This window comes from Ictalurus furcatus, chromosome 2 (assembly GCF_023375685.1).
Source record: "Ictalurus furcatus strain D&B chromosome 2, Billie_1.0, whole genome shotgun sequence".
In the NCBI taxonomy this organism is placed as follows: Eukaryota; Metazoa; Chordata; class Actinopteri; order Siluriformes; family Ictaluridae; genus Ictalurus; species Ictalurus furcatus.
Genome location: NC_071256.1, coordinates 18549155 through 18563831, shown reverse-complemented (window position 1 = coordinate 18563831; position 14677 = coordinate 18549155). Strand labels below are relative to the sequence as shown.

At 39.9% G+C, this 14677-nt stretch overlaps 1 protein-coding gene across 4 annotated transcripts in view; it reads right to left on the bottom strand.

Annotated features, from left to right (window-relative positions):
* Positions 1-14677, bottom strand: part of rbfox1 (RNA binding fox-1 homolog 1) — a 60638-nt gene that overhangs the window by 20199 nt on the left and 25762 nt on the right. For all 4 annotated transcript variants that reach the window (XM_053651866.1, XM_053651884.1, XM_053651875.1 and 1 more), the window contains 2 exons: positions 2308-2440; positions 919-958 (listed from right to left, as the gene is read on the bottom strand). In XM_053651866.1, coding sequence (XP_053507841.1) covers positions 919-958; positions 2308-2440 — 173 coding nt within the window. The remainder of the gene's footprint in view (positions 1-918; positions 959-2307; positions 2441-14677) is intronic.

The window sequence follows — 14677 nt, the reverse complement described above, 5'->3', positions numbered from 1 at the left end:
ACCGCCTCATCAATCTTTATTTCATCTGCATTAATGAGGATGATAAATCTAATCTAGAGAGAAAGCTAGCCTAAGTAGTTAGCTGGTACAAGGTAGGACTAGTAAGTGTGTTTCTGTAGAAAAAAATAAATAAACGGTGTGAAAGGCCGTCTACAGATGATCAGTGGGAAAAGAAAACATGTTGAATGGGCTAGTCATCTGGATAAGGTAGCACTGCATCATTCCTTGTGATAAACATTCTTATCATACGTATGTTGTGACTACTTTTGTGCAAAATGCTAATCAGGTGCAGCTTCCCTAACTGGAAGAGTGGAATAGCTGATGTTGTAACACATTCCAAATCACAAAGTTACACAATAATAAATATAAGAGATTATGGAGATAAGAGCTGAAGGTCATGTGACAGCAACTAGACATTTTTAAAGTTTTATATTTACCAAACTGACCTTAAAATATTGGGGTGATAGAAATATGTTGTTTTTTTTTGTAAACATTAATTTGCATAGCATTTTGTGAGTTCGCTAGTCAACGTAACATTTTAATTTCTTTAAATGACATTTCTATCGCAATGACTAAAAATAATTTTTTCATTTGATATTTACCAAGAGTCTAAACTAACTTCAACAATCACTGTAATAATTTTTTTTAATTGTTACATTAATTAACATGATACTTAGTGTGTTTTCACTAATTAATGTAACCAAAAAAAATCATTAAAAAATCATTTTCTCTGTGACTAAAAATGTTTTTTTGTCATATTTACCAAAAACCGTAATTGACATTACCTTGGTATATTTTTTTTCGTTAGGTTAATTAGAACAAATTGTCATGTTTGACACTTTTTTATTAACAGACTTGTTAATTGGAGATGAGGTGGAATGAAGTGGTGTAAGAAAGGATATATCGGTTCATACTTACATAAATATCTGCACCATAAAATCCATCCTGGTACACGACACTGTGCGCACACACACACACACACACACACACACACACACACACACATACACACAGAGATAGAAATTCCATGTAAGTACATGTTCCCATTCAAGTGCAAACGCTGTTCAATCTAATAATCCTGATTTAAATAACGCGAGCACGTTCATAACTGCACTCAGACACACACTCAAACAACAAAACAATTTCTCTTTTAGATTGATCCATTTACAGCGATGGCACTCGCTCTTTTTTTAAAATGAAGAAGCCCAATAAGAATGAAAAACAGGTAGAAAAAACCCCAATCATGCAGCAATATTCTATCAAACAGAATGGAAGGCTTTATTTAATGTCTTCAAGTGAATGAAGGATTTTCCTTTCATCCTATGTTTGCATTTGATATTTGTTTATTGAGTGTATTATTCATTTAGAGACTGCAATGTGATTTTTTCCCCCCTTTTCTCCAGAACCCTGAAGGACGCCGGCATTGGTGAAAAAATCCTCGCTGGAAATCAGGACATGCGAGAGTGTGAGAGCGTGAGAGCGCGAGTGTCTCATAAAGTGCAATAACTCTAAATGAGTCATTCAGAATACGGCCCAGGTATGCGGTAACTGTATTACGGGAACAAAGTTAGAGGAAACAATCTAGAAGCGAGCCGCGGTGTCTTCAAAATCGCTTCTGTCAGGTAGAACACACGATTTAAAAAGCTCTAGCTTCAGAAACAGGGACACCTTCAGAGAAGTGAAAATATAACAGGAAGTCAATCCCTTTACACTTATATTAAAGCTTTAAAACTTTTTGAAGGTTTTGAACAAACTCCAACATCACAGAACTAACCAAACTAATAATAATTATTGCATGTTTATTTTCATTTGATATCTTTATTGAGTCTTAGACTGCTTTCACATGCGCACAGTCTGTTTAAACTGAACCCTGATTTGTTCTTGACCTCGGTGTGGTTCTTCAGGCAGGTGGGAACACTCGGGTCTGAGAGCACCTGAGCGAGGTCAGTTCGGTCTGGTTTCAAGTGCAATGAGAAAGCGATTCGACTCAGAATTGACTCGACTTCGGGAAGTGAATCAAACATGCCGCTATCCAACCTCTTCCACATACACGAGCTCACAGAAGCCTACGATTGGCTAGTGTTGCCCTAATTGAGAATATGCCCCTCCCACCCAGAAAGCACGGCCAATTTTGCTCTCTTGCTCTTACATCCTATATCTAAATATAATTTCATACTGCTGGTCAGATAGAGATATAACTACAAATCCTGCTACATTACAGAAGGGGGAAAATGGAGGTGCTGAGATCCGCCCTATACTCGAGATTTAGAGGTGTTCAGGTTTGTGTGTGTGTGTGTGGTCTTTTACCCTCCGTACGCTGGGATGTGTGGTGGAGGAGCTGCTGCCCGAAATGTGTTGTACACGGTGCGTCCTCTCCCTCTTAAGTGTGCCCCTCTGTAGGCTGCAGCCGCCGTGGCAGCTGGGTACGGGAAGCCTGGCACTGTACACACACACACACACACGAATTAGGAATTAACTGCTAAAACTGCATCTGTCAGCCAAAAAGGGTTTCATTTTTAATTTGATCTGGTTTATAAAGGTATGACTATGTAACTGCCACAAATCATAAAATGGCAGCTTTAGGGGATAAAATGTACGCCGTTAATTAAAAGCATACAACAAATGGTACTTTGTCCTAAACATTAAAAACCGAAGTCTATCTAGCCATAGCACTTTGCAGAACTTGCACACAATACACATAATACAGTACATAGTAAAAAAAAGTTGCCACATTTAACAAAAATAAAAAAAGTAAAAAGAAACAGCTAATTAGATAACAACTTAAATAGCTAGTTAGCTAAGCTGTTATACAGAGGGGATGTCATTGTGAGGGTTAGCTTGGTAGCTAACTACTATCACTGTATAAAATAAAGTAATAAAATAAACATCTTTTCTTTCCAAAAAAGAGCGGAATCCCCCACAGTAGCATATAATGCTATAAAGTCGGTCAATAAGGTGCTAGACATTTTTTAGAAGCCCCTTTTAAAAGATCGGAAATGGAAGCACATGTTTTATACTATTTTCAAAACTGTTTACATTTACAAAAAACATTGCAAACCACAACAAAGTTCTGAATAATAAAAAATTTGTTAGCCTACGATTTAGAGTGGCCGACATTTAAGTTCTATGCTAGCTATGCAACCTAGCTAGATAGCGAGCTCACAGCTGTAACTTGGATCAGGTTGAGATATCAAATTTCCCAATTATTAGCAATTAAAATGCTAGGACATATCAAATTGAGACCCACTTCAGAAGTTCATAGAGTGTCAGGTAGCAGTAGATGCTAAGTATATTTACAGCTTAATTTTAGTCATATTAAGTCTTTTCTTAGTAATTTACCAACATATCTGAGGAAAATGTTTATATTCCGGACATTTTTGTCTCATTTCCATCATAATTTAACTTCTATTAAAAATAAAGTCATATAGCTAAGTGCTGTATTGCAAGTGCAAGCTATAAGTGCATTTACATTCCCAAGTCGCCTAGCAACTTTTTTCAGAAAACTCAGATTCTGGGCTTGGTTAGTGGTCAGTGTTAAGTATATTTAGAGCTTAATTTTAATCAAACAGAGTTCTTGGTAATTTACCAATACATCTGAGGAAAATTTTGATATTCTAGACATTTTTGTCTCATTTCTATTCTCTTTCCAACATTCCATCTTAAAATAAACAAACAAACAAACAAGCTAAATGCTGAATAGCTTCAGTCATTAAGTAGCTAGCTTCCCTACTGGCCGTTTAGATTTCCCAGTTGCCTAGCAACAACATTCTCACGAATTTTAACTAATATGGCGTATTCGCATGTCGAAATCACAAAAGCATTCTTTATTTCATTATATAACAAGAAGTAAAAATAACAGGAAGTAAAGCAGGAGATAAACGGATGGCATTACACAACAGGAAGTGAAACTACAATGAAGGAAAACACAATTTATTTTTATGAGGATGTTTTTTAAGCACACTAATTTAAGCAAAAAGCAATAAATCCAACTCTAAAGTGTCTCGCAAATAAGCTCATATACTGAGAAAAAACACACACCATCCATTTAAAACCTAAATTAGACAGAAGGCGCAATAAAAAAGTGCAGAAAAGTAAAATGTAAAGAGATTTATGGGCTTGGCGAGAGAGAAAAGTACAGTATTGCTTTTTTATCATTAATCCTAATGGAGTGATGATGATGATGATGACATGAGAGAGGTAATTTAAATGGAGGAGGAGGAGGAAGAGGAGGAGGCGCTCTTTCATCCTTTAATTATACAGTTTTAAAAAGATGTGATCTAATAAAAATATAACAGAAACACTGAATCATTCATTAGACGCATGAAAAATTTAGTGCTGGATGAAAAGGGCTCGAGTGTAAAGGTGAACACAATAATCGTTCCATTTTACCTTCATGTCTTTAACCCTCAAGTGAGGCCTCAGAGTTAGAGGTAATGTAAAAACAAAATTAAGATATCGGAAACAAAGAAAGTGAAATATATAAACAGTGAAAATTTATGAAATATTACATCTGTTAACTTGATCGGTGTGTTTTATCCAAAGTGACTTAAAAAACTGAAGAAGCAAAAAGAAGTGATACAGTGATATGCAAAAGATTACAAAACATCACACAATTGTCTATTCTAAACACGAGTGTGCAGAGCTCAGCTGTTATAAAATATTACACAATTTATTTACACTAACGTTCACCTGCTGGTTTTTCGGTAAACTACTTAACCACTTGCTTACTTACATAAACCTTTAGCTAACTAACGTTAACCCCTAGCTAATTTACATTAACCTTTAACTAACCAACATTAAATACTAGCTAATTTACATTAACATTTAACTAACCAACAATAACTACTAGCTAACTGACATTAACCTTTAAGTAACCAACATTAACCCATAGCTTACATTAACCTTTAACTAACCAACATTAACTACTAGCTGACTTACATTAACCTTTAACTAACCTACATTAACCCATAGCTAAAATAAACACTAAACTGCTTGCATTACCACTAGCTAACCTACATTAACCACTAAATAACATGCATTAAACCCTAGATAACACATGAATGCCTAGCTAACTTAAATAAGCTAATAACTAACCAAAAAAAAAACAAAAACACTAGCATGTCACTAGGTAACATGCATGACCACTATCTAACTTGATCTAACATTAAGCTTTAGCTTAATTAATTTAATCCCAAACTAGCTTTTATTACCAACTAGCTAACATTTATTAACCACCAAATACTTTTGAGCTGCTTAAAGGCCCTTTCACACTGAGCGTGATGGGATAAAGTGAAGTGAATCACAGATGAACGGTGCTTCCACATCGAACATGAAACGACTGATCGACTTCTGATAATTCACGCCTGCATTATACGTACTGCTGACCGAGAATGCATTTTACGCCTGCACACTAGGTGGCGCAAAACCACTATTCAGCTGATCGGCCTATCGCCTTTGACCACTGAGAAGAAGAATCACTTAAATGTTGGTGCACAGCACCACAACACAAATGGTTAAGAAGCACAGAAAAGATGTTTTTGTAGTCTCTATATCTTTTATGAAAAAGTTCTCTGTTCTCAGACCTTGTGCCCTGTTGTGTAACAGCAGCGGCTCCGGGAACGTGATCTAAAGCTCCAAGCTAAATTTCATTGCGGACATACTGGTCGAAAATAAAAATATCGCTTCCGGCGTGAATAGCTCCATAGGGATCTATTGTTTCGTTTCAAGAGCGTCATCATTTCGTACATTTGTGTCGCGTAATCGTGCTCAGTGTGAAAGCCCCTTAAGTAACAATAAGCAAAAGTTTGCTTAGCTAGTGTTTAGCCAGTAAACCAACACACCAAAAACCAAGATATTGATTTACAGGTAACAGTAAATATAGCTCATGTAAACGACTGATAAAATTAGCATAAGGATGAATTAAAAAATTGCATATTGCTGCATATCGTCCTTCTCTTATTTATAAACTTTAAACTTCCCTACATTTGCTCACACTTCTGCCCAGCTGAAGGCTTTGGTCCTGTTTGAGGCTTTACCCAGCATGGGGCTTCATCTTCATTTATTTGAGAGTTTTTCATTTAAACGTGAGGTGCAGCACTTGTGGGGGGAAAAACACAGAATGACTAAAATATCTTTAAAATGGTGACGCTGCAGTGGGCATGATCATCTCACATCTTTTATTTTTCCGGCTCTCTCTCTCTCTCAGCATGTGACAGGTGTGTGTGAAATTTTATGTATGTATATATATATATATATATATATAGAGAGAGAGAGAGAGAGAGAGAGATGGAACAACAAGATATTGGAAAAACCTGAGTGTCATATATCAAGGAGGGAACTCTGGACTTTATTTCCCAGCAGCCACTGCACCATATTACATCATTGTCACATGAGCACCTGCACCTGTATCACGTTTTTTGTTTAACGAGCACTCATATATATAGCCACTGTTTGCACTGCTTCCTCATCTTACGTATTGTCTATCCATGCTTTTGTCCACGTGTCGATGTTTAGTTTTGCTACAGTATTTTCCCTCGTGTTATTGTGTCTTTGTTTTTTGTCTGTTTGTTTATTAAATGTTTGAAATCTGCGATTGCTTCTGTCATCCATCTTTGTAACGTGACAGAACGTAAGACCTAAAACTCGGAAGCAGCAGATTCATTATGAAATACCTGGGCTTCACTCTGCCAATACGCTACGCTACGCCAACAGGAGGAGGAGTACCTAGCTGCACTACGTAAGCAGCAGGAGGACATGGAGGAGTCTGGGTACAAGTGGGAGCCTGTTAACTGGGCTAGTACCATCTCCCACCCTCCCTCCCCTATTATGGATCTAGTCCAGCAAACGGAGTCAGCGGAGAACGTAAGTCAGCCTCCCTGCTCGTCTGAGGATGCTGCTCAGCCTTTCGGATCAGCTGAGGACGTCGCTCAGTCACGCTGGTGGGCTGAGGACGTTGCTCCTTGTCCCAACATACCCAAGTGCTCCCCTCTGTTCGCCAACCCTGCGCACAACACCGCTGTGCTTGCCTGCTCCGCTGAGGAACTCGCCCTGCTTTTCTGCACTGCTGAGGGCATCGCTCGGCTTTACCGCTCCACTGAGGAAGGCACTCCGCTTTTCTGTTTGGCTGAGGACGTCGCTCTGCCTACCTGCTCAGCTGAGGACGTCGCTCTGCCTACCTGCTCGGCTGAGGACGTCGCTCTGCCTACCTGCTCGGCTGAGGACTTTGCTCCGCCTTCCTGCTCAGCTGAGGACGTTGCTCTGCCTTCCTGCTCGGCTGAGGACGTCGCTCTGCCTTCCTGCTCGGCTGAGGACATCGCTCTGCCTACCTGCTCGGCTGAGGACTTTGCTCCGCTTTCCTGCTCAGCTGAGGACGTCGCTCTGCCTTCCTGCTCGGTTGAGGTTGTCACTCCGCCATCCTGCTTCGCTGAGGATGTCGTTCTGCCTCCATGTTCCACTGAAGACGTCATTCCTCTTCTTTGCTGCGCACCGTATGTCACTCCCCCTTCCTGCTCCACGGAGGGCATCGTTTCCCCCTCGTGTTTCACGGAGAGCATCCATCATTCCTTTGACCTCGCGGAGAACCTTGCTCCCCTCTATGGCCTCATGGAAATCTTGGAGCTTCCTCAGGCCTCGCGGAGAACATCGTGCCCCTCTCCTGTCCTGCTGAGGAAGTTGTCCCACTGTCCTGCCACGCTGAGGACGCTGCTCTGCTTACCTGTTCCGCTGAGGACGTTGTGTTGCTTTCTTGCTCCGCTGAGGACGCCACTCAGTCTCCTCGTTCAGCTGGGGACATCTTGCCCAGGGGGCCAGGACCACCAGAGGGAGGAAGTGCATTTTGGGCGCTCTGGGAGAATCCGGGGGGTGGGGGGGTGGGGGGGTTCTGTCATATATCAAGGAGGGAACTCTGGACTTTATTTCCCAGCAGCCACTGCACCATATTACATCATTGTCACATGACCACCTGCACGTGTATCATGTTTTTTGTTTAACGAGCACTCATATATATACAGTAGCCACTGTTTGCACTGCTTCTTCGTCTTACATATTGTCTATCCATGCTTTTGCCCACGTGTCGATGTTTAGTTTTGCTACAGTATTTTGCCTCGTGTTATTGTGTCTTTGGTTTTTGTCTGTTTGTTTATTAAATGTTTGAAATCTGCGATTGCTTCCGTCATCCATCTTTGTAACGTGACACTGAGGAAAAGTAATAGTGCGTGAGGCAAATAGAGGAACACTAGGAAGGAAGAGGTACATATAAGAGAAAATGACAAAAACAGAGAAAGGTACAAGATGAATAAGGAGGGTAAGTATGACAGAGAGGTGGAGAATAAAAGAAAACAAAAGACAGGACAGTGAGTGAGAGAGACAGGGGGAAAAGGGAGAGAGCAAGACAGGAAGTATGACAGTGAAGCAAGAGTAAGTGGAAAAATGAGAAAAAGAGACAGACAGAGGTAGAGGAAGTAAAGAGAGAAAAGGAGAGACAGAGGAAACGAAAGAAAGAACCAGAAAGACAGAGAACAAGAAAGAAGAAGAAAGAGAGGGAGAAAGAAAGAGCAAAAGTGAGGAAAGTGCATGTGAAATAAAGAGTAAAGGAAAGAGATAAAGAAGGAAAGAGAATAAAAAGTGCAAGAGAGAGAGAGAGAGAGAAAATAAGAAAAGATTAAGAGAGAAATTAATGAAAGGGAGAGAGAATCCAAAAAGAGAGAGAGAGAATAAAAGGGGGAGAGAATGAAAAAGAAAGAGAATGATAGAGAGAGAAAATAAAAACAAAAGAATACAAGAGGGAGAGTGTATCAAAGACAGAAAATGAAAGAGAATGAGAGAAAGATGAAATGAAGAGAAAATGAAAGAATGAGAAGAGAGAATAAGAGCAAATGAAAGAGAGGGAATGAGGGAGAGAGAGTGAGAGAAGGAGAGTGAGAGAGAGAGACAGTCTATGTTGGGGATGAATTATGACAGTGTGGAGTCAGTGGTCACTGCCTGTCAAAAACCATAAAAGTCCATAGCTCTCTCTCTCTCTCTCTCACACACACACACACACACACACATACACACACACACAGACACACAAAATATGGATCACACCTTATAACTCCACCGGAATCCATCTCTCTGGCTGGATTCAAGCGTAACAGCAGTTCCCCCTCATTGTCAGTTCACACATCACTCATCTTTTTTTTTTTGTCAATATTTTAAATCTTTGGCGTGTTTCTGCATTTGTCCTTCTCGAACGCTCAATACGCAGCTCTTAACGATATTCTTGAGGTGTTTGACGTAACAGTTTATGACGTGCTATCACCAGGCTGGTGTGTTCATACCATCGTGTTCGCATCTTCCCTGAAAACACTTTAAAAATGGAGGTACGTTTTTAAAAACAGCTAGTAGAAGGATGTCAGTATCGAACTGTGATCAGAATCATTCAGTATCCAGAACTCGGTGTTAAAAACGGTACATAATGTGATCGCTGCATCGCTAATGATAACTTCCTCAGATGTAATCCCGTGCTTCGGCAGCGGAAGCAGCGAATCGTAAATGTAGCGAAGTCATAAGTAAGTACAATTTATTATTTATTATTTTTTTGAAAACTGAAAAGATTTTAGCTTTGTTGTTGTACAACCCCAATTCCGAAAAAGTTGGGACAGTATGTAAAATGAAAATAAAAACAAAGAGGAGTGATTTGTAAATGTACTTTGACTTGTATTTAAACAAAAAACGTATAAAGACAAGGTATTTGATGTTTTACCTTATCAACTGTATAGTTTTTTGAAGGTATTTATTTTAAAATTGATCCATGCAACACATTCTAAAAAAGTTGGGACAGGGCAATTTAGGACTAATAGTGATGTGACAAGTTGAAATAAGAAGATGATGTGAAACAGGTGAGGCAATCGTCTAATCATAGCATATAAGGAGCCTCCAAAAAAGGCCTAGTCCTTCAAGAGCATTGATGGGTCGAGGCTGGCCAATCTGCCAACAGATGCTTCCGCGAATAATCCAACACTTTGCGAACAACATTACCCAAAGACAAATCAGTAGGATTTTCCGCATTTCACCTTCTACAGTGCACAATATAATTAAAAGATTCAAGGAATCCGGTCAAATCTCGGTGCGTAAAGGGCAAGGCAGAAAACCACTTCTGAATGCACGTGATCTCCCTCAGATGTAACCGTCTTAAAAACCGTCATGAGTCTGTAATGGATATCCTGACTTGAGCTCGGGAATTCTTAGGTAAACCTTTGTAAGTCAACACCATTCGCCGCTACATCCACACATGCAAGTTAAAGCTTTGCTATACAAAGCAGAAGCCATACATCAACACTGTCCAGAAGCGACACAGTCTTCTCTGAGCTCAGTCTCATCTGAGATGGACAGTAGCACAGTGGAATCGTGTTTTGTGGTCTGACAAGTAACATTTCAAATAGTTTTTGGACAAAACAGCCCTCATGTTCTCCGGGCCAAAGAGGAAAAGGACCATCCAAGCTTCTGTCATGGTATGGGGGTGTGTCAGAGTGTCAGTGGCCAGGGCATAGGTAACTTGCACATCTGTGAGTGCACCATTAATGCAGAAAGATATGTACACATTTTGGAGCAACATATGCTTCCATGCAGAGCAGGACAACGCCAAACCACATTCTGCCTGGATAAGCAGAGATAGCGGGTGCTAGCATGGCCTGCCTGCAGTCCTGACCTGTCTCCAAATGAGAATGTGTGGTGCATTATGAAGCGCAAAATAAGGCAATGAAGGCCCCGTATAGTTGCGCAGCTGAAGAAATGCATAAAAGAAATTATTAAAAGAAAAGGTGATGTTACACAGTGGTAAACAATCGACTGTCCCAACTTTTTTGGAGTGTATTGCAGTCAACAGATTTGTAATGAGTGTATATTTTCAAAAATAAATTCAATTCACAAAGTAAAACATAAAATAATGTGTTAATAATGTGCTTTCAATAAAGTACAGGGGGAATTGAATTTTCAGATGACTCTTTTTTTTTTTTTTTTTGCATTTTCCATACTTTTTTTTGGCATTTGGGTTGTATTTGACATGAAAATAACTCCACATTTACAAAACCGGATGCGAAAGGTGAGGACTCAAAATGAGAGGCAATTAAATTTGAAAAGCGTCTTTTTTTTTTTGCTTTGTACTTTTCGGAAGAGAATGCCTGGGCTCTGAGCCGGACTTCTTCTCTTGTCTGTCTTTATTGGCTTTGTAATCTGAATGGTGTTCTATCTCAAAGCGTGCACGCTGTTCAAATGTGTTCAGAAAAAGAGGACTTAATTAACGTACACGTTTAATTGTCTCCTTACACATGTCGGGGTCGGTCCGCATTGTTCCTCGCCACTGAGCAATCTCGCGTTTCATATCAGAACGGTTCATGTTCTCTGGAAAATTACTGCGAATTCAGGTCTGTAATATTTACATGTACTGATAGTGATATATATAAGAAATAAAATGCTTCAGGACGTGCTGTTATAAGAAAATAATGAGGCGAGGGTTACTGTTCCTGAAGTGTTTTCTTCCTCTTAAATCAGAGCAATTTGCCAACAATAACAAATTCATTAATTAAAGTATGATTAGTGTACTTTTTATCCATTTGTAGTTACATTTATTCTTGTGGGACGTCCATGGCACAAGTTATATAAACAGTCGTTCCCTCACCAGCCTTGGTCTTGTTACCAAGAAACCGTAAGCGTAAACTCCTCTGTCCTGCTGAAACTGGAGATTCCTTCCATAAATGTTAAATAAACATCTCCTTACAGTAAACTTCACCATATCAACAATAACGGTTTTCTTTAAAAAACGTTTAAAATGTTATTCAACACCTTCTGACAAATCAGAACACCTTTGATTACTTACATACAATATACAACCCCAATTCTGAAAAAGTTGGGATGGTATGGAAAATGCAATAAAACAAACAAAAAAGGTCATTTGAAAATTCAATTCCCCCTGTACTTTATTGAAAACACATTATTAACACATTATTTGATGTTTTACTTTGTGAATTGAATTTATTTTTGAAAATATACACTCATTTCAAATCTGAGGACTGTAACACACTCCAAAAAAGTTGGGAGAGTTGGCTGTTTTCCACTGTGTAACATCACCTTTTCTTTTAATAATTTATTTCACACATTTTTTTTCAGCTGCGCAACTGTACGGGGCCTTCATTGCCTTATTTTGTGCTTCGTAATGTGCCACACATTCTCAATCAGAGACAGGTCAAGACTGCAGGTAGGCCATGCTAGTACCCGCACACTCTGCTTATCCAAGCAGAATGTGGTTTGGCGTTGTCCTACTCTGCATGGAAGCATATGTTGCTCCAATACGTGTACATATCTTTCTGCATTAATGCTGCCCTCACAGATGTGCAAATTACCCATGCCATGGACACTGACACTCTGACACACCCCCATACCATTACAGAAGCTGGCTTTTGGACCTGACGCTGATAACAGCTTGGATGGTCCTTTTCCTCTATGGCCCGGAGAACACGACGGCTGTTTTGTCCAAAAACTATTTGAAATGTTACTCGTCGGACCACAAAACACGATTCCACTGTGCTACTGTCCATCTCAGATGAGACCGAGCTCAGAGAAGTCAGCGATGCTTCTGACCAGTGTTGATGTATGGCTTCTGCTTTGCATAGTAAAGCCTTAACATGCATCTCTGGATGCAGCGGCGAATGGTGTTGACTGACAAAGGTTTATCAAAGAATTCCCGAGCCCATGTCAGGATATCCATTACAGACTCATGACGGTTTTTAAGATAGTGACATCTGAGGGATCGGAGATCACATGCATTCAGAAGTGGTTTTCTGCCTTGCCCTTTACACACCGAGATTTGACCGGATTCCTTGAATCTTTTAATTATATTGTGCACTGTAGAAGGTGAAATGCCCAAATCCTACCGATTTGTCTCTGGGGAATGTTGTTCTCAAAGTGTTGGATTATTTGCGGATGCATCTGTTGGCAGATTGGTGAGCCTCAACCCATCCTTGCTCTTGAAGGACTAGGCCTTTTTTGGAGGCTCCTTATACACTATGATTAGATGACTGCTTCACCTGTTTCACATCACCTTCTCATTTCAACTTGTCACATCGCTATTAGTCCTAAATTACCCCTGTGTTGCATGCATCAATTTCAAAATAACCGTTTACCTTAAAAAAAAACTATGCAGTTGATTAGATAAAACAACAAATACCTTGTCTTTATACATTTTTTGTTTAAATACAAGTCAAAGTACATTTACAAATCACTCCTCTTTGTTTTATTAGCAACTTTTAGCAGTGACTATTAGCAGTCCCAACTTTTTCGGAATTGGAGATGTACGCTATATATAGCTAAAAGTTCTGCGTAGTTCAAACTGTTAGCTTCCGAGCTGTAAGGTTAATGAAACGAAGCTCTAGTCGCCGAGTCACTGAGTGGTCCATCTCGTAAATCAGAAGCTTACACTCAGAATAAGAGCTCTCTGTAAACATGGCTGCTCCAGAACAGGCCACTCACACTGATTTATTTTGGCCGTGATTAAAGAAGCACCATGATGCCGACACCCTTTTTTTAGCCCTCAATCAAGTGAAGCGGTTCGAAGAGCTTTCCAGAGTCAGGCCAATCATGCCATATTAATGACCTACTAATTATAATTAGGATAAAATGGTGGAGCATCTGATGCGTTCCTTCACTCTAATGCGTCGTTCTGGGAGGATGGAAAAGTGAGACAAACGTGGATCGATTTCAGGAATTAGGTAAACGACTGAAGAAATTGAAAGTATTGATTTTAATTCCCCACCAAAAACATTTGTGAGCTCCTCGATTTCCTCGTCAAATTAATCTTTTTTTTTTTTATATTTCGTCCCCTGCTTACATAAACCGGCCCTTCTTTTATTCTCAGATATAATCACAATTATCTTGCTATCACATTATTTTTAGCAAAAGAGGAGGTAAAAAATCTCCTCCGGCGTCTGCTTCCTTCCTCTTGGAGTTGGAAATGAAAACAGACCCCAGAAGCATGCATCCTTTCTCAATCCCGCTGTTTTCACAGATGCATGCTGGGTTTGCAACGGAGTCCACAAGCCCCCTGCTGGTGGGGCGACACACACAAACAAACACACACACATGCACACAAACACACACACACACACACACACAGAGTGCCAAAACCGAGTCTGTGCCAAACCCTGCGCCAGAGAAGCCTGTGGTTCACCCCGGAGATTTCACACTTGGCTGAAATGGAAACTGTGACTTATCGATACAGATTGCATTGAGGGTGATGGAAAAGGATTAATTTTTAAATAAATGATGAAGTGTACTCCAGTTCCCGATGTTCTTCACCTTACTTACCCAACAGAAGTGGATGGAAATACAAAATTCTCATTTTCTTCTGCCAACCTTTCCATCTTTGCATAAAACAGTGTTTCTGCCGCCTGAATATTAACAGCTCTGCTCCTGGTTCTCCCTGCCCTGTTTACCCAAATATTAGCTCCACAGTTCGATCCTGAGCTCAGGGTTCCCTGTAACGGACGGGTGTCCCTTTCTGAGCGTATTCCCACCCCACAACTAGTGTTGCTGGGACAGGCTCTGGATCTACTCCAACCCTGACCAAGATAAAACCTGTCATCCTGTGCCACCTCTGATATCAATCAAGTTTTACTAATGTGCTGTGTTTTTAAAAATGGATGAA